This window comes from Salvelinus fontinalis, chromosome 41 (assembly GCF_029448725.1).
Source record: "Salvelinus fontinalis isolate EN_2023a chromosome 41, ASM2944872v1, whole genome shotgun sequence".
Lineage (NCBI taxonomy): Eukaryota > Metazoa > Chordata > Actinopteri > Salmoniformes > Salmonidae > Salvelinus > Salvelinus fontinalis.
In genome coordinates, this window is record NC_074705.1 from 7,834,251 (window position 1) to 7,853,853 (window position 19,603).

The 19,603-nt window shown below is 45.2% G+C and overlaps 1 protein-coding gene across 1 annotated transcript in view; it reads right to left on the reverse strand.

The window, feature by feature from the left end:
• Nucleotides 1-18,913, reverse strand: part of LOC129840304 (SLIT and NTRK-like protein 3) — a 59,723-nt gene extending 40,810 nt beyond the window's left edge. The window contains exons 1-6 of the mRNA XM_055908105.1: nt 18,492-18,913; nt 15,200-15,484; nt 14,754-15,005; nt 14,425-14,540; nt 13,571-14,205; nt 10,287-10,477 (exon numbers count right to left, since the gene is read on the reverse strand). Coding sequence (XP_055764080.1) covers nt 10,287-10,477; nt 13,571-14,205; nt 14,425-14,540; nt 14,754-15,005; nt 15,200-15,424 — 1,419 coding nt within the window. The 5' untranslated portion in view covers nt 15,425-15,484; nt 18,492-18,913. The remainder of the gene's footprint in view (nt 1-10,286; nt 10,478-13,570; nt 14,206-14,424; nt 14,541-14,753; nt 15,006-15,199; nt 15,485-18,491) is intronic.
• Nucleotides 18,914-19,603: the final 690 nt, after the last annotated feature.

Consider the following 19,603-nt stretch of genomic DNA (forward strand, 5'->3'; position numbering starts at 1 on the left):
CTGGCTAATGACAACCTGAATAAAGGAGATCCCCTGGCTAAAGACAACCTGAATAAAGGAGATCCTCTGTCTAAAGACAACCTGAATAAAGGAGATCCCCCTTGCTAATGAAAACCTGAATAAAGGAGATCCTCTGGCTAATGACAACCTGAATAAAGGAGATCCCCTGCCTAAAGACATCCTGAATAAAGAAGATCCTATGGCTAATGACAACCTGAATAAAGGATATCCTCTGGCTAAAGACAACCTGAATAAAGGAGATCCTCTGGCTAATGACAACCTGAATAAAGGAGATCGTCTGGCTAATGACAACCTGAATAAATTAGATCGTCTGGTTAATGACAACCTGAATAAAGGAGATCCTCTGGCTAATGACAACCTGAATAAAGGAGATCCCCTGGCTAAAGACAACCTGAATAAAGGAGATCCTCTGTCTAAAGACAACCTGAATAAAGGAGATCCCCCTTGCTAATGAAAACCTGAATAAAGGAGATATTCTGGCTAATGACAACCTGAAAAAAGGAGATCCCCTGCCTAAAGACAACCTGAATAAAGAAGATCCTCTGGCTAATCACAACTTGAATAAAGGATATCCTCTGGCTAAAGACAACCTGAATAAAGGAGATCCTCTGGCTAATGACAACCTGAATAAAGGAGATCAACTGGCTAATGACAACCTGAATAAATTAGATCCCCTGGTTAATGACAACCTGAATAAAGGAGATCCCCTGGCTAAAGACAACCTGAATAAAGGAGATCCTCTAGATAATGACAACCTGAATATGGAGATCCCCTGGCTAATGACAACCTGAAAAAGGGAGATCCTCTGGCTAATGACAACCTGAATAAAGGAAATCCTCTGGCTAATGACAACCTGAATAAAGGAGATCCCCTGGCTAATGACAACCTGAATAAAGGAGATCCCTTGGCTAATGACAACCTGAATAAAGGAGATCCCCTGGCTAAAGACAACCTGAATAAAGGAGATCCTGTGTCTAAAGACAACCTGAATAAAGGAGATCCTCTGGCTAAGGACAACCTGAATACAGGAGAACCTCTGACTAAAGACAACCTGAATAAAGGAGATCCTCTGGCTAATGACGACCTGAATAAAGTAGATCCTCTAGCTAATGACAACCTGAATAAAGGAGATCCTCTGGCTAATGACAAACTGACTAAATGAGATCCTCTGGCTAATGACAACCTGAATAAAGGAGATCCTCTGGCTAATGACAACCGGAAAAAAGGATTCCCCTGGCTAATGACAACCTCAATAAAGGATATACCCTGGCGAATGACAACCTGAAAAAAGGAGATCCTCTGGCTAATGACAACCTGAATAAAGGAGATCCCTTGGCTAATGACAACCTGAATAAAGGAGATCCCCTGGCTAAAGACAACCTGAATAAAGGAGATTCTGTGTCTAAAGACAACCTGAATAAAGGAGATCCTCTGGCTAAGGACAACCTGAATACAGGAGATCCTCTGACTAAAGACAACCTAAATAAAGTAGATCCTCTGGCTAATGACAACCTGAATAAAGTAGATCCTCTAGCTAATGACAACCTGAATAAAGGAGATCCTCTGGCTAATGACAACCTGACTAAATGAGATCCTCTGGCTAATGACAACCTGAATAAAGGAGATCCTCTGGCTAATGACAACCTGAAAAAAGGATTCCCCTGGCTAATGACATCCTCAATAAAGGATATACCCTGTCGAATGACAACCTTAATAAAGGAGATCCTCTGGCTAATGACAACCTTAATAAAGGAGATCATCTGGTGGCTAATGACAAACTGAATAAAGGAGGTCCCCTGGCTAATGACAACCTGAATAAAGGAGATCCTCTGGCTAATGACAACCTGAATAAAGGAGATCCCCTGGCTAAAGACAAGCTGAATAAAGGAGATCCTCTGGCTAATGACAACCTGAATAAAGGAGATCCCCTGGCTAAAGACAACCTGAATAAAGGAGATCCTCTGTCTAAAGACAACCTGAATAAAGGAGATCCCCCTTGCTAATGAAAACCTGAATAAAGGAGATCCTCTGGCTAATGACAACCTGAATAAAGGAGATCCCCTGCCTAAAGACAACCTGAATAAAGAAGATCCTCTGGCTAATGACAACCTGAATAAAGGATATCCTCTGGCTAAAGACAACCTGAATAAAGGAGATCCTCTGGCTAATGAAAACCTGAATGAAGGAGATCGTCTGGCTAATGACAACCTGAATAAATTAGATCCCCTGGTTAATGACAACCTGAATAAAGGAGATCCCCTGGCTAAAGACAACCTGAATAAAGGAGATCCTCTGGCTAATGACAACCTGAATAAAGGAGATCCCCTGGCTAATGACAACCTGAAAAAAGGAGATCCTCTGGCTAATGACAACCTGAATAAAGGAAATCCTCTGGCTAATGACAACCTGAATAAAGGAGATCCCCTGGCTAATGACAACCTGAATAAAGGAGATCCTCTGGCTAATGACAACCTGAATAAAGGAGATCCCCTGGCTAATGACAACCTGAATAAAGGAGATCGCCGTGATAAGCACAACCTGAATAAAGGATATCCTCTGGCTAAAGACAACCTGAATACAGGAGATCCTCTGGCTAAAGAAAACCTGAATAAAGGAGATCCTCTGGCTAATGACAACCTGAATAAAGGAGATCCTCTGGCTAATTACAACCTGAATAAAGGAGATCCCTTGGCTAATGACAACCTGAATAAATGAGATCCCCTGGCTAAAGACGAGCTGAATAAAGGAGATCCTCTGGCTAATGACAACCTGAATAAAGGAGATCCCCTGGCTAAAGACAACCTGAATAAAGGAGATCCTCTGTCTAAAGACAACCTGAATAAAGGAGATCCCCCTTGCTAATGAAAACCTGAATAAAGGAGATCCTCTGGCTAATGACAACCTGAATAAAAGAGATCCCCTGCCTAAAGACAACCTGAATAAAGAAGATCCTCTGGCTAATGACAACCTGAATAAAAGATATCCTCTGGCTAAAGACAACCTGAATAAAGGAGATCCTCTGGCTAATGACAACCTGAATAAAGGAGATCGTCTGGCTAATGACAACCTGAATAAATTAGATCGTCTGGTTAATGACAACCTGAATAAAGGAGATCCTCTGGCTAATGACAACCTGAATAAAGGAGATCCCCTGGCTAAAGACAACCTGAATAAAGGAGATCCTCTGTCTAAAGACAACCTGAATAAAGGAGATCCCCCTTGCTAATGAAAACCTGAATAAAGGAGATCCTCTGGCTAATGACAACCTGAATAAAGGAGATCCCCTGCCTAAAGACAACCTGAATAAAGAAGATCCTCTGGCTAATGACAACCTGAATAAAGGATATCCTCTGGCTAAAGACAACCTGAATAAAGGAGATCCTCTGGCTAATGACAACCTGAATAAAGGAGATCATCTGGCTAATGACAACCTGAATAAATTAGATCCCCTGGTTAATGACAACCTGAAAAAAGGAGATCCCCTGGCTAAAGACAACCTGAATTAAGGAGATCCTCTGGATAATGACAACCTGAATATGGAGATCCCCTGGCTAATGACAACCTGAAAAAGGGAGATCCTCTGGCTAATGACAACCTGAATAAAGGAAATCCTCTGGCTAATGACAACCTGAATAAAGGAGATCCCCTGGCTAATGACAACCTGAATAAAGGAGATCCCTTGGCTAATGACAACCTGAATAAAGGAGATCCCCTGGCTAAAGACAACCTGAATAAAGGAGATCCTGTGTCTAAAGACAACCTGAATAAAGGAGATCCTCTGGCTAAGGACAACCTGAATACAGGAGATCCTCTGACTAAAGACAACCTGAATAAAGGAGATCCTCTGGCTAATGACAACCTGAATAAAGTAGATCCTCTAGCTAATGACAACCTGAATAAAGGAGATCCTCTGGCTAATGACAAACTGACTAAATGAGATCCTCTGGCTAATGACAACCTGAATAAAGGAGATCCTCTGGCTAATGACAACCGGAAAAAAGGATTCCCCTGGCTAATGACAACCTCAATAAAGGATATACCCTGGCGAATGACAACCTGAAAAAAGGAGATCCTCTGGCTAATGACAACCTGAATAAAGGAGGTCCCCTGGCTAATGACAATCTGAATAAAGGAGATCCTCTGGCTAATGACAACCTGAATAAATGAGATCCCCTGGCTAAAGACAAGCTGAATAAAGGAGATCCTCTGGCTAATGACAACCTGAATAAAGGAGATCCCCTGGCTAAAGACAACCTGAATAAAGGAGATCCTCTGTCTAAAGACAACCTGAATAAAGGAGATCCCCCTTGCTAATGAAAACCTGAATAAAGGAGATCGTCTGGCTAATGACAACCTGAATAAAGGAGATCGTCTGGCTAATGACAACCTGAATAAATTAGATCCCCTGGCTAATGACAAGCTGAATAAAGGAGATCCTCTGGCTAAAGACAACCTGAATAAAGGAGATCCTCTGGCTAATGACAACCTGAATAAAGGAGATCATCTGGCTAATGACAACCTGAATAAATTAGATCCCCTGGTTAATGACAACCTGAAAAAAGGAGATCCCCTGGCTAAAGACAACCTGAATTAAGGAGATCCTCTGGATAATGACAACCTGAATATGGAGATCCCCTGGCTAATGACAACCTGAAAAAGGGAGATCCTCTGGCTAATGACAACCTGAATAAAGGAAATCCTCTGGCTAATGACAACCTGAATAAAGGAGATCCCCTGGCTAATGACAACCTGAATAAAGGAGATCCCTTGGCTAATGACAACCTGAATAAAGGAGATCCCCTGGCTAAAGACAACCTGAATAAAGGAGATCCTGTGTCTAAAGACAACCTGAATAAAGGAGATCCTCTGGCTAAGGACAACCTGAATACAGGAGATCCTCTGACTAAAGACAACCTGAATAAAGGAGATCCTCTGGCTAATGACAACCTGAATAAAGTAGATCCTCTAGCTAATGACAACCTGAATAAAGGAGATCCTCTGGCTAATGACAAACTGACTAAATGAGATCCTCTGGCTAATGACAACCTGAATAAAGGAGATCCTCTGGCTAATGACAACCGGAAAAAAGGATTCCCCTGGCTAATGACAACCTCAATAAAGGATATACCCTGGCGAATGACAACCTGAAAAAAGGAGATCCTCTGGCTAATGACAACCTGAATAAAGGAGGTCCCCTGGCTAATGACAATCTGAATAAAGGAGATCCTCTGGCTAATGACAACCTGAATAAATGAGATCCCCTGGCTAAAGACAAGCTGAATAAAGGAGATCCTCTGGCTAATGACAACCTGAATAAAGGAGATCCCCTGGCTAAAGACAACCTGAATAAAGGAGATCCTCTGTCTAAAGACAACCTGAATAAAGGAGATCCCCCTTGCTAATGAAAACCTGAATAAAGGAGATCGTCTGGCTAATGACAACCTGAATAAAGGAGATCGTCTGGCTAATGACAACCTGAATAAATTAGATCCCCTGGCTAATGACAAGCTGAATAAAGGAGATCCTCTGGCTAATGACAACCTGAATAAAGGAGATCCGCTGGCTAAAGACAACCTGAATAAAGGAGATCCTCTGTCTAAAGACAACCTGAATAAAGGAGATCCCCCTTGCTAATGAAAACCTGAATAAAGGAGATCCTCTGGCTAATGACAACCTGAATAAAGGAGATCCCCTGCCTAAAGACAACCTGAATAAAGAAGATCCTCTGGCTAATGACAACCTGAATAAAGGATATCCTCTGGCTAAAGACAACCTGAATAAAGGAGATCCTCTGGCTAATGACAACTTGAATAAAGGAGATCGTCTGGCTAATGACAACCTGAATAAATTAGATCGTCTGGTTAATGACAACCTGAATAAAGGAGATCCTCTGGCTAATGACAACCTGAATAAAGGAGATCCCCTGGCTAAAGACAACCTGAATAAAGGAGATCCTCTGTCTAAAGACAACCTGAATAAAGGAGATCCCCCTTGCTAATGAAAACCTGAATAAAGGAGATCCTCTGGCTAATGACAACCTGAATAAAGGAGATCCCCTGCCTAAAGACAACCTGAATAAAGAAGATCCTCTGGCTAATGACAACCTGAATAAAGGATATCCTCTGGCTAAAGACAACCTGAATAAAGGAGATCCTCTGGCTAATGACAACCTGAATAAAGGAGATCATCTGGCTAATGACAACCTGAATAAATTAGATCCCCTGGTTAATGACAACCTGAATAAAGGAGATCCCCTGGCTAAAGACAACCTGAATAAAGGAGATCCTCTGGATAATGACAACCTGAATATGGAGAGCCCCTGGCTAATGACAACCTGAAAAAGGGAGATCCTCTGGCTAATGACAACCTGAATAAAGGAAATCCTCTGGCTAATGACAACCTGAATAAAGGAGATCCCCTGGCTAATGACAACCTGAATAAAGGAGATCCCTTGGCTAATGACAACCTGAATAAAGGAGATCCCCTGGCTAAAGACAACCTGAATAAAGGAGATCCTGTGTCTAAAGACAACCTGAATAAAGGAGATCCTCTGGCTAAGGACAACCTGAATACAGGAGATCCTCTGACTAAAGACAACCTGAATAAAGGAGATCCTCTGGCTAATGACAACCTGAATAAAGTAGATCCTCTAGCTAATGACAACCTGAATAAAGGAGATCCTCTGGCTAATGACAAACTGACTAAATGAGATCCTCTGGCTAATGACAACCTGAATAAAGGAGATCCTCTGGCTAATGACAACCGGAAAAAAGGATTCCCCTGGCTAATGACAACCTCAATAAAGGATATACCCTGGCGAATGACAACCTGAAAAAAGGAGATCCTCTGGCTAATGACAACCTGAATAAAGGAGATCATCTGGTGGCTAATGACAAACTGAATAAAGGAGGTCCCCTGGCTAATGACAACCTGAATAAAGGAGATCCTCTGGCTAATGACAACCTGAATAAATGAGATCCCCTGGCTAAAGACAAGCTGAATAAAGGAGATCCTCTGGCTAATGACAACCTGAATAAAGGAGATCCCCTGGCTAAAGACAACCTGAATAAAGGAGATCCTCTGTCTAAAGACAACCTGAATAAAGGAGATCCCCCTTGCTAATGAAAACCTGAATAAAGGAGATCCTCTGGCTAATGACAACCTGAATAAAGGATATCCTCTGGCTAAAGACAACCTGAATAAAGGAGATCCTCTGGCTAATGACAACCTGAATAAAGGAGATCGTCTGGCTAATGACAACCTGAATAAAGGAGATCGTCTGGCTAATGACAACCTGAATAAATTAGATCCCCAGGCTAATGACAAGCTGAATAAAGAAGATCCTCTGGCTAATGACAACCTGAATAAAGGAGATCCCCTGGCTAAAGACAACCTGAATAAAGGAGATCCTCTGTCTAAAGACAACCTGAATAAAGGAGATCCCCCTTGCTAATGAAAACCTGAATAAAGGAGATCCTCTGGCTAATGACAACCTGAATAAAGGAGATCCCCTGCCTAAAGACAACCTGAATAAAGAAGATCCTCTGGCTAATGACAACCTGAATAAAGGATATCCTCTGGCTAAAGACAACCTGAATAAAGGAGATCCTCTGGCTAATGACAACCTGAATAAAGGAGATCGTCTGGCTAATGACAACCTGAATAAATTAGATCGTCTGGTTAATGACAACCTGAATAAAGGAGATCCTCTGGCTAATGACAACCTGAATAAAGGAGATCCCCTGGCTAAAGACAACCTGAATAAAGGAGATCCTCTGTCTAAAGACAACCTGAATAAAGGAGATCCCCCTTGCTAATGAAAACCTGAATAAAGGAGATCCTCTGGCTAATGACAACCTGAATAAAGGAGATCCCCTGCCTAAAGACAACCTGAATAAAGAAGATCCTCTGGCTAATGACAACCTGAATAAAGGATATCCTCTGGCTAAAGACAACCTGAATAAAGGAGATCCTCTGGCTAATGACAACCTGAATAAAGGAGATCATCTGGCTAATGACAACCTGAATAAATTAGATCCCCTGGTTAATGACAACCTGAATAAAGGAGATCCCCTGGCTAAAGACAACCTGAATAAAGGAGATCCTCTGGATAATGACAACCTGAATATGGAGATCCCCTGGCTAATGACAACCTGAAAAAGGGAGATCCTCTGGCTAATGACAACCTGAATAAAGGAAATCCTCTGGCTAATGACAACCTGAATAAAGGAGATCCCCTGGCTAATGACAACCTGAATAAAGGAGATCCCTTGGCTAATGACAACCTGAATAAAGGAGATCCCCTGGCTAAAGACAACCTGAATAAGGAGATCCTGTGTCTAAAGACAACCTGAATAAAGGAGATCCTCTGGCTAAGGACAACCTGAATACAGGAGATCCTCTGACTAAAGACAACCTGAATAAAGGAGATCCTCTGGCTAATGACAACCTGAATAAAGTAGATCCTCTAGCTAATGACAACCTGAATAAAGGAGATCCTCTGGCTAATGACAAACTGACTAAATGAGATCCTCTGGCTAATGACAACCTGAATAAAGGAGATCCTCTGGCTAATGACAACCGGAAAAAAGGATTCCCCTGGCTAATGACAACCTCAATAAAGGATATACCCTGGCGAATGACAACCTGAAAAAAGGAGATCCTCTGGCTAATGACAACCTGAATAAATGAGATCCCCTGGCTAAAGACAAGCTGAATAAAGGAGATCCTCTGGCTAATGACAACCTGAATAAAGGAGATCCCCTGGCTAAAGACAACCTGAATAAAGGAGATCCTCTGTCTAAAGACAACCTGAATAAAGGAGATCCCCCTTGCTAATGAAAACCTGAATAAAGGAGATCCTCTGGCTAATGACAACCTGAATAAAGGATATCCTCTGGCTAAAGACAACCTGAATAAAGGAGATCCTCTGGCTAATGACAACCTGAATAAAGGAGATCGTCTGGCTAATGACAACCTGAATAAAGGAGATCATCTGGCTAATGACAACCTGAATAAATTAGATCCCCTGGCTAATGACAACCTGAATAAAGGAGATCCTCTGGCTAATGACAACCTGAATAAAGGAGATCCCCTGGCTAATGACAACCTGAATAAAGGAAATCGCCGTGCTAAGCACAACCTGAATAAAGGATATCCTCTGGCTAAAGACAACCTGAATACAGGAGATCCTCTGGCTAAAGAAAACCTGAATAAAGGAGATCTTCTGGCTAATGACAACCTGAATAAACGAGATCCTCTGGCTAATTACAACCTGAATAAAGGAGATCCCTTGGCTAATGACAACCTGAATAAATGAGATCCCCTGGCTAAAGACAAGCTGAATAAAGGAGATCCTCTGGCTAATGACAACCTGAATAAAGGAGATCCCCTGGCTAAAGACAACCTGAATAAAGGAGATCCTCTGTCTAAAGACAACCTGAATAAAGGAGATCCCCCTTGCTAATGAAAACCTGAATAAAGGAGATCCTCTGGCTAATGACAACCTGAATAAAGGAGATCCCCTGCCTAAAGACAACCTGAATAAAGAAGATCCTCTGGTTAATGACAACCTGAATAAAGGATATCCTCTGGCTAAAGACAACCTGAATAAAGGAGATCATCTGGCTAATGACAACCTGAATAAAGGAGATCCTTTAGCTAATGACAACCTGAATAAACGAGATCCTCTGGCTAATGACAACCTGAATAAAGGAGATCCCCTGGCTGAAGAAAACCTGAATTAAGGAGATCCTCTGGCTAAAGACAACCTGAATAAAGGAGATCCTCTGGCTAAAGACAACCTGAATAAAGGAGATCCTCTGGCTAATGACAACCTGAATAAAGGAGATCCTCTGGCTAATGACAACCTGAATAAATGAGATCCCCTGGCTAAAGACAAGCTGAATAAAGGAGATCCCCTGCCTAAAGACAACCTGAATAAAGGAGATCCCCTCCCTAATGACAACCTGAATAAAGAAGATCCTCTGGCTAATGACAACCTGATTAAAGGAGATCCTCTGGCTAATGACAACCTGAATAAAGAAGATCCTCTGGCTAATGACAACCTGAAGAAAGGAGACCCCCTTGACTAAAGACAACCTGAATAAAGGAGAACCCTGGCTAATGACAACCTGAATAAAGGAGATCCCCTGGCTAATGACAACCTGAATAAAGGAGATCCCCTGGCTATTGACAACCTGAATAAATGAGATTCCCTGGCTAAAGACAACCTGAATAAAGGAGATCCCCTGGGTAATGACAACCTGAATAAAGGAGATCCGGTTGTTTCCCAGGTGAAGTAGATCCAGACTGGAAAAATTCCAGAAATCTGACTTATAGATCCGCTGGATGAGGTTGCCACTGAGGTACAGCTTCCGTCCGTTGAGGGGGCGTGGCATGAGCTGGGACACGTTGTGGAAGCCGCTCTCCTTACAGTTGACTGTCAGTCCTAGGTCTGGAACAATTATACTGAATCAACTTTATTTGTTCAGCTCTTTTCATACAATTCAGCCCAAAGTGTTTTGCATTGAGCACATATGCAAAGCCAGTCTCAGAACTATGACATTATCAGACACAGTGGGGTGACTTCCTGTTTACAGACAACCACATAAATCAGATTTGTCCCCTGTGCATAGTGCCAAGATTGTCCCTGTGTCACGCCCTGGCCTTAGTATTCTTTATTTTCTTTATTATTTTAGTTAGGTCAGGGTGTGACATGGGTAATTTATGTGGGTTTTGTAGTGTCTAGGGTGGTTGTAAGGTTTAGGGGGGTTTATTTAGAGGAGTTGGGTTTATGTTTAATATAGTTGTCTAGCTGTGTCTATGGTTGAGTGTAGGTGTTTAGGAAAGTCTATGGTTGCCTGAATTGGGTCTCAATTAGAGACAGCTGGTTATTGTTGTCTCTGATTGGGAGCCATATTTAAGGTAACCATAGGCTTTAGCTGTTTGTGGGGAATTGTCTATGTCTAAACGTTAGTAGCTTGTGTGTGCACTTTCGTTTTGTAGCTTCACGGTCGTTTGTTGTTTTGTTAGTTTGTAAGTGTTTTGTTTCGTTTTTCCTTCTTCAAAATAAAAAGAAAATGTATTTTCCACGCGCTGCATGTTGGTCCTCACTCTCTCCAAAAGACGATCGTGACAGAATTCCCCACCAATGCGGGATCAAGCAGCGCGAAAAACGGCAACAGGAGCAGCGCAAGGATTCATGGACATGGGAGGAAATTCTGGACCGGGAAGAACCAGGAGAATATAACCGCCCCAAAGCTGAGCTGGAGGCAGCGAAAGCAGAGAGGCGGCAATATGAGGAGCTAGCTCGGAGGCAGGAAAAGGATCTGGGCAACACTACGTGGGAGGAGATCGACAGGTGGACGATCAACCCAGGGAGAGTGCCGGAGCCCGCCTGGGATTCTCTGGCGCAGTGCAAGGAGGGATACCGGCGGATGGAGGCAGCACGACGAAGCGGTTGGAAGCCTGTGAGAAAACCCCAAAAATGTCTTGGGGGGGGGGCTTAAAGGGAGAGTGGCGAAGTCAGGTAGGAAACCTGCGCCTACTCCCTGTACTTACCGTGGAGAGCGAGAGTACGGGCAGACACCGTGTTACGCAGTAGAGCGCACGGTGTCTCCTGTACATGTGCATAGCCCGGTGCGGGTTATTCCACCTCCCCGCACTGGCAGGGCTAGATTGAGTATTGAGCCGGATGTCATGAAGCCGGCCCTACATATCTGGCCACCAGTGCGTCTCCTCGGGCCGGTTTACATGGCACCAGCCTTACGCATGGTGTCCCCGGTTCGCCTACATAGCCCGGTGCGGGTTATTCCACCTCACCGTACTGGTCGGGCGACGGGGAGCATTCAACCAGGTAAGGTTGGGCAGGCTCAATGCTCAAGGGAGCCAATACGCCTGCACGGTCCGGTATTTCCGGCGCCACCTTCCCGCCCCAGTCCAGTTCCACCAGTGCCTACACCACGCACCAGGCTTCCAGTGTGTCTCCAGAGCCCTGTTCCTCCTCCACGCACTCGTCCTATGGTGCGTGTCTCCAGCCCGGTACCACCAATTCCGGCACCACGCACCAAGCCTCCTGTGCGTCTCCAGAGTCCTGTGCATCCTGTTGCTGCTCCCCGCATTAGCCCTGAGATGCGTGTCCCCAGCCCGGTACCACCAGTTCCGGCACCACGCACTAGGCCTAATGTGCGTTCCCAGGGTCCAGTATGCCCTGTTCCTTCTCCCCGCACTAGCCTGAAGGTGCGTGTCCTTAGCCCGGTGCCTCCAGTTCCGGCACCACGCACCAGGCCTACAGTGCGCCTATTCGGGCCAGAGCCATCCGTCTCCCCAGCGCCATCTGAGCCATCCGTCTCCCCAGCGCCGTCTGAGCCATCCGTCTCCCCAGCGCCGTCTGAGCCACCCGTCTGTCCCGAGCCGTCAGAGCCGTTAATCAGTCAGGAGCCGCTAGAGCCATTCGTCAGACAGGATCTGTCAGAGCCGCCAACCAGACAGGATCTGCCAGAGCCGCCAACCAGACAGGATCAGCCAGATCCGTCAGCCAGACATGAGCAGCCAGATCCGTCAGCCAGCCATGAGCAGCCAGATCAGTCAGCCAGCCATGAGCCGTCCAGCCAGGATCCGCCAGAGCCGTCCAGCCAAGATCCGCCAGAGCAGTCATCCAGCCAGGATCCGTCCCTCAGTCCGGTGCTGCCCCTTAGTCCGGTGCTGCCCCTTAGTCCAGTGGGGTTGAGGGGGAGGGTGGCCATTTGGAGGAGGCTACGTAAGCGGGTAGTGACTATGGTGGGGTGGGGACCACGACCAGTACCGAAGCCGCCGCCATGGAAGGACGCCCACCCAGACCCTCGCCTAGACTATGTGCTGGTGCGCCCGGAGTTCGCACCTTAAGGGGGGGGGTTTATGTCACGCCCTGGCCTTAGTATTCTTTGTTTTCTTTATTATTTTAGTTAGGTCAGGGTGTGACATGGGTAATTTATGTGGGTTTTGTAGTGTCTAGGGTGGTTGTAAGGTTTAGGGGGGTTTATTTAGAGGAGTTGGGTTTATGTTTAGTATAGTTGTCTAGCTGTGTCTATGGTTGAGTGTAGGTGTTTAGGAAAGTCTATGGTTGCCTGAATTGGGTCTCAATTAGAGACAGCTGGTTATTGTTGTCTCTGATTGGGAGCCATATTTAAGGTAACCATAGGCTTTAGCTGTTTGTGGGGAATTGTCTATGTCTAAACGTTAGTAGCTTGGGTGTGCACTTTCGTTTTGTAGCTTCACGGTCGTTTGTTGTTTTGTTAGTTTGTAAGTGTTTTGTTTCGTTTTTCCTTCTTCAAAATAAAAAGAAGATGTATTTTCCACGCGCTGCATGTTGGTCCTCACTCTCTCCAAAAGACGATCGTGACACCCTGTTAGTTTGTGTCCTTTGTGGCTTGCCCACATTGTGAAGAACACAATAGTAGCAGTCTTGGCAAATTCAAATCATGCTGTTGTTTATATCTGTTATCAGGAAGTCACCCTGCTGTGTGTGAGATCATACTCCTGAGCCAAAGAAGTCCCATCCAAACTGTACCTGAGATGTGGAGGTTACAGGTGCACCCCAGAGGACATATGATAGGGATGGGGGGGCGGGTCTGGTACCCTGCGATGGGAGGGGGCTGGTTGGGGAGGAGACTACGCTGAGTGGGGGGCGTCTTGGAGGGCCGGGGGCGCTTGGTGGGCCGAGGGGACCTCTCTCTCTCCCTCCGCTCCACCGATGAGGAAGAAGTCGACGAAGATGAGGTATGTGTGTTCTGATGGTGAACCATGGAGGACGGCTTGGTGGGTCTGGGCCTCCCAGGGTTGGGGTTCGCTTTCGGGTGAGAGGGCGGATGCTGAGGAGGCTGTACCCCTCCATGCTTCTCCCTCTCTCCCTCCTTCTCCCCCTCTCCCTCCACCTCTCCGGCACACAGTTCTTTGCGTGGTATCTCCCTCAGGTCTTTCCCGTGCAGGTGGAAGGGGTATTCACAGGTGATGTCCCCCACCACTGCGGTGTAAGGGATGTGTCCCAGCCACGTCTGCAACTGGACAACCTCACAGCCACAGATCCAGGGGTTCTCCTCCAACTGGAGCTCCATCAGGCTGCGGCCCACGTACTCCAGGGTCCCGGCGTAGGCCAGGCTCTTCAGACGGTTCCCCCGCAGGTCCAGGTGGGTCAGAGACACAGATCTGGGGGTGGAAGGGATCATTAGGGCTGGGGTCAATTCCATTTCAATTCAGGAATAACATTTCCACATTGCGAAAAATTGGAATTGGTGATCATGTTGTTAAAGAATAAGGAACAAAATGTGATTGAAAACAACTTTGTCAGACAGTTACCTTGGCCAGAGTGAGAAACAGACCCATGATGTGGACATGGTAAAGCACGTTTAATAAGCAGGTAGATACCTGAAGAGATGAGGAGGCAGAGCAGGGATCAGGTTGTCGTTGAGGATGAGCACTCGTAATTTATGCAGGTAGCGTAGCGCCCCACTGTCGATGCGTTTGATGACATTGTAGTCGGCCTGTAGGTAGAGGGGATAGAGGTAAAGTCAAAGTGTTCAAATGTGACATTTTGACACAAACAGGAACTCATCAGGCTCAGGAGATCACACATAACTTATTGATTATCATTGTCACAGTAAGTATGGATGAGGACTAATCCCAGTGATTAATGATGAGGATTGACCACAGTGTTTATTGATGGTTCTAATGGGTAGTAATGATGGCAGGCCTACCTGCAGGTACTCCAGTGCCTCCAGGCCAGAGAAGGTGTCGTTGCGGAACACCTCCAGTTTGTTCTCGTGGAGGTAGAGGCGTCTCAGTGTCCCCAGACCATGAAACGCCCCGGCACGGATGTCCTGCAGCGCGTTGTTGCCTAGGTTTATCGCCACGGCATTGCTATGGTGCAGGAAGCCGTTGCTATAGAGACGCCTCAAGGAGTTCCTCTGCAGGTTGAGCTTGAAGGGGCGGAGCCAAGACTGAGACACCTGATTGGTTGATTGATTGATTGGTTGGTTGACTTCATTTAATCGTATACAAATACATATATGCCAAAACAGAAACAGTACATTTAGTGCAGTAATGCAGTACAGTGCAGAACAGGGTTGTTTATTAATATACTACTGCAGTATGTATATTATAAAATGAGGTACATTAGATTAAGGTAGTGCAGTGCAGTCACCTGGCTGGCGTTAGTGAAGCCCCGCCCATCACAGTGCACGTGCAACACGCCCTCTTTGACCTCGCACGTGCACGGCTCGAAGCACGGTTCGTCCACCTCCTCCTCCGAACTGTCCACCATAGGGGTGTGTGTGGAGGTGGGCGTCGGGGTGTGTGTGTGAGTGTGTGTCTGGGTCAGGGTCACACAACCCAGGACCACCACAGACAGCAGGGAGAGCCACAGCATCCTACCTCCTCTGCCTTCAGCCCAGGCCAGGGCAGCGGCACACACCCACCCCTCACCGCACTGCATACAGAAACACACACATGGCTACTGTTAAATTGGATCCTATAAGACCCAGCAGAGTGATGCTTATGCATGTCTCTTTGTTTATGAACTACTGGCATCGTCGCGTTACTGTTACTGTTCCTGGTAGTACTCTGGTTTCACATGCTGGAACCAACACTTGGACTGGTACCAGAATAAACTTGGTTTCACATGAGTGAAAATATCGTTTTATATCGTATATAGATATATGAGTTATAGTGCTATATTTAAGGGGGTGTGGTATATGCCCAATATAACACGGCTAAGGGCTGTTCTTAGGCACAACGCAACGCAGAGTAAATATTATTATAAACTGGGTGGTTCGAGCCCAAATGCTGATTGGCTGACAGCCGTGGTATATTAGACCGTATACCACAGGTATGACAAAACATTTATTTTTACTGCTCTAATTACCTTGGTAACCAGTTTATAATAGCAATAAAGCACCTCAGGGATTTGTGATATATGGCCAATATACCATGGCTAAAGGCTGTGTCTAGACACCCCGCGTTGCGTCATGCTTAAGAACAGCCCTTAGCTGGTATATTGGCCATATACCACACCTCCTCTGACCTTATTGCTAATTGTAATATAACTTTAATTTATAGTATATATATTTATATAGGAGTTATAGCACGGTTCAGTATACATAATGCTTCAGGTTCTATACCAGACAGTGACGTGGACAACACCCATTACATTCATCAACAAGGAACTAACAAGAGGAATCCAAGGCCATTATAATACATTAGGTTGATTACCATGATAATACAGCAGATAGCATGAGAGAGGATCTGAAGACCTCTTCAGGACATAAGAGGCTGCTTTAAAATCCTAATGACAGTCAGAGTGATGTTGATGATGACAATAAAATAATATATTATAAACACAGGGCCGGATGGATGAGAGGAGAAGACTGCACTAGAAAACTAGAGATGCAGTATAATTCTATGCTGTCTTTAACCAGGAAAATGACATCTAAATCAGGAGTCTCTCTTTGCCTGATTCATGTAACTTGGAGGCCACCATGCAGAAGGTAATGGGCTACTAATCAAAAAACAATAACAATCAGAAGCTACTAGCCAGTTCAATTGCTCCTGCATATAGACAGACAGAGAGCCGTCCCCAGGCTCAATTACTCCTGCATATAGACAGACAGAGAGCCGTCCCCAGGCTCAATTGCTCCTGCATATAGACAGACAGAGAGCCGTCCCCAGGCTCAATTGCTCCTGCATATAGACAGACAGAGAGCCGTCCCCAGGCTCAATTGCTCCTGCATATAGACAGACAGAGAGCCGGCTGGCTGCTGGACGAGATTAGTTTAGAAGCAGCTACCACACACTGAAGAAGGCCATGATAATGAAGGTAAAAAAAAGAATAATGAATAATGCAATGATAACAATAACAGCAACTACAACAGCGATAATGTAACAATAAGGACAATGTAATAAAGTGCAGTGGTAATGTAACAACAAGGACCATATAATAAAATGTAATGATAATGTAACAATAAGGATAATGTAATAAAAGGTCATGATAAGGTAATGATGTGAATCAGTGGCTGGGAAAATACTGCAGTATGATAAACAGACAACCTGAGATGAGATGTCAGAGAGAGGTGATTATGGAATGAGAGGAAGAGGACAAGGGGAGAGAAGAGGAGAAGGGGAGTGGAAAAGAAAGGGGGAGAGGAGAGGATGATAGATATGAAAAGAAGACTGGAGAGCAGGGAAAAGAAGATGAGAGACGGGGAAGAGAAGAAAATAGAAGATTGGAGTGAGGGGAAATGAGCAGAGGAAGAGAGGGAGCAGAAGAGAGAGAAAATAAGAGGAGAAAAGAAAAGAGAGGAGTGAGGGTTTTATGAGAAGAGGAGAGGAGGAGCAGAATGTTGTGCTGAAGAGAGAGGATTGATTGCGTAACCATGAGAAACCGTGAGTCGGTCAGTCAAGGCTATCGTGTCTCTCTCTCTCGCTCTCGCTCTCTCTCTCTCACACACACAGACACACACAGGAGAGCTCCAAGTGAAACGGCTCAAATCTATTGATATTGATTGTATCAAAAGCCTTCCTTTTCCCTGCACATAGTGTTCCCTGACTGGGGGGGGGGGTCAGAGGAGGAGAGAGAGAGAGAGGTTTGTAGATTGAGTAGATAAATACATGCAGGTTTGTATTCAGTGGATATATACATGCAGGTTTGTATTGAGTGGATTCTAGTATCCTTTTCACACTATAATTATGACGTTAAACATATTGTGCAAGATCAATATTTAAATAGACACTACTGAAGTATTGCAATTTGGTCCTCATTGGATAATGACTGTCTGACCTACAAGACAACACTGTTTACTTGCTCTAGCCACTTGATTGGCTAATAACTCAGGCCCCTCTCTCCTGTCACCCTCTCTCATTTTTCCTCTCTCTCTCTCACAGAAATCTATTCATCCATCCATCCACTCATCTATGCATCCAGAGCAGGTGTGGTTAGACCTACTTTGCTTTTCTTTCGTGACTCTTCCTTCCTTGTTTCCTTCCTTCCTACCTTCCTCCCCCTGTTCTCCATCCCCTGCACCGTGGTGCAAACCAACCAGCAATGACCGCGGCAGCTGCTTACTACAACACATATTCATGTCACATAATCCCAGCGTCTACCTTTCCTCACGAACCCACTGTCCAACCAGGGCCGATACATAGCTTTCCCTGCCTGGCGCAATCCGGCCCCTCTTCCCTAGAAACACAACGCACCATCCAAAATCAAGACTATGTTGATAGCTATATCCATACAATAATGTAAATTAGTAACATTACTGGGCACAATTGTAATTATAGAATTACTGCATGTCCAAATAGTCATTAATATAACCTATTAAGGCACTAAATCCTTGGCACTAATGCAAACCATTTATATTCGCCTTTGTCTGCCTCCCCTTCCCCTCCCACTAGCGCTAAGAACCATACAGCGGCAGTGGAGAGACGAGGTCTTTACTCACTCAGGTCCCGCGAAGAAATCCACGAACAGCCGATGGGAGACTTTACGCGTTGGCTGTCGACATGTCTGTTTGCTTTTCAGCTGCACTCTTCCTTCCCTCTCTCCTTGCCTCTCCTGGAGCGGTTGAGGCGGATGGGGGGAGCAGAGGGAACGTGACAGGACTGCAATGTGGATGAGAGAGAGAGAGAGAGAGAGAGAGAGAGAGAGAGAGAGAGAGAGAGAGAGAGAGAGAGAGAGAGAGAGAGAGAGAGACAGAGACAGAGACAGAGACAGAGACAGAGACAGAGAGAGAGAGAGAGAGAGAGAGAGAGAGAGAGAGAGAGAGAGAGAGAGAGAGAGAGAGAGAGAGAGAGAGAGAGAGAGAGAGAGAGAGAGAGAGAACCGTAGAAAAAGCGCACCGCTTTAGAATGCAGGTCTGTTCCCCTCTCCAGCGCTCAACAGTGCTGCCCGCGGGAACTCAGCTGCGGCGCGGGACTGCCACCGAACACGCGCATGATGCTGCGTGGAATATTTTAGGAGGATGACTTGTCTCTCCATCTTTGATAACCGGGTAGCCTAATTAAAGTAAAGAAAATTAAGTAGCCTAAAGGACAATAAAAGAAAGGAGGAATGAGTGGAGTGAAGCTGGGGCAGTATTCGAAGAAGAAGCTGGTTTGGATTTAGTGCCATGCTTAATTCTATTTGAATTAATTATACAGGTCTAAAGAAAACCAGAGTAGGCCTATAGGGCTATCGGGTAGGTTACTTCGCTAAGAAACAGTTTAGTACTAGAGTGGTGGATCGTGCATCCAATGTAAATGTAATCGGTGTCCATTGGGGTATTTGTAAATAAGAGTTTAAACGTCAAAAACGGGTAGGTCTGTAAAAGTGGCCAAATATTCTTCGTTTTGAATTATTCCTCAATCGAGGGCTGTTGACAGACGACATCACGCAGACATTAGGCTACCTACATTTTACATTACATTTACATTTAAGTCATTTAGCAGACGCTCTTATCCAGAGCGACTTACAAATTGGAAAGTTCATACATATTCATCCTGGTCCCCCCGTGGGAATTGAACCCTGGTCCCCCCGTGGGAATTGAACCCACAACCCTGGGGTTGCAAGCGCCAT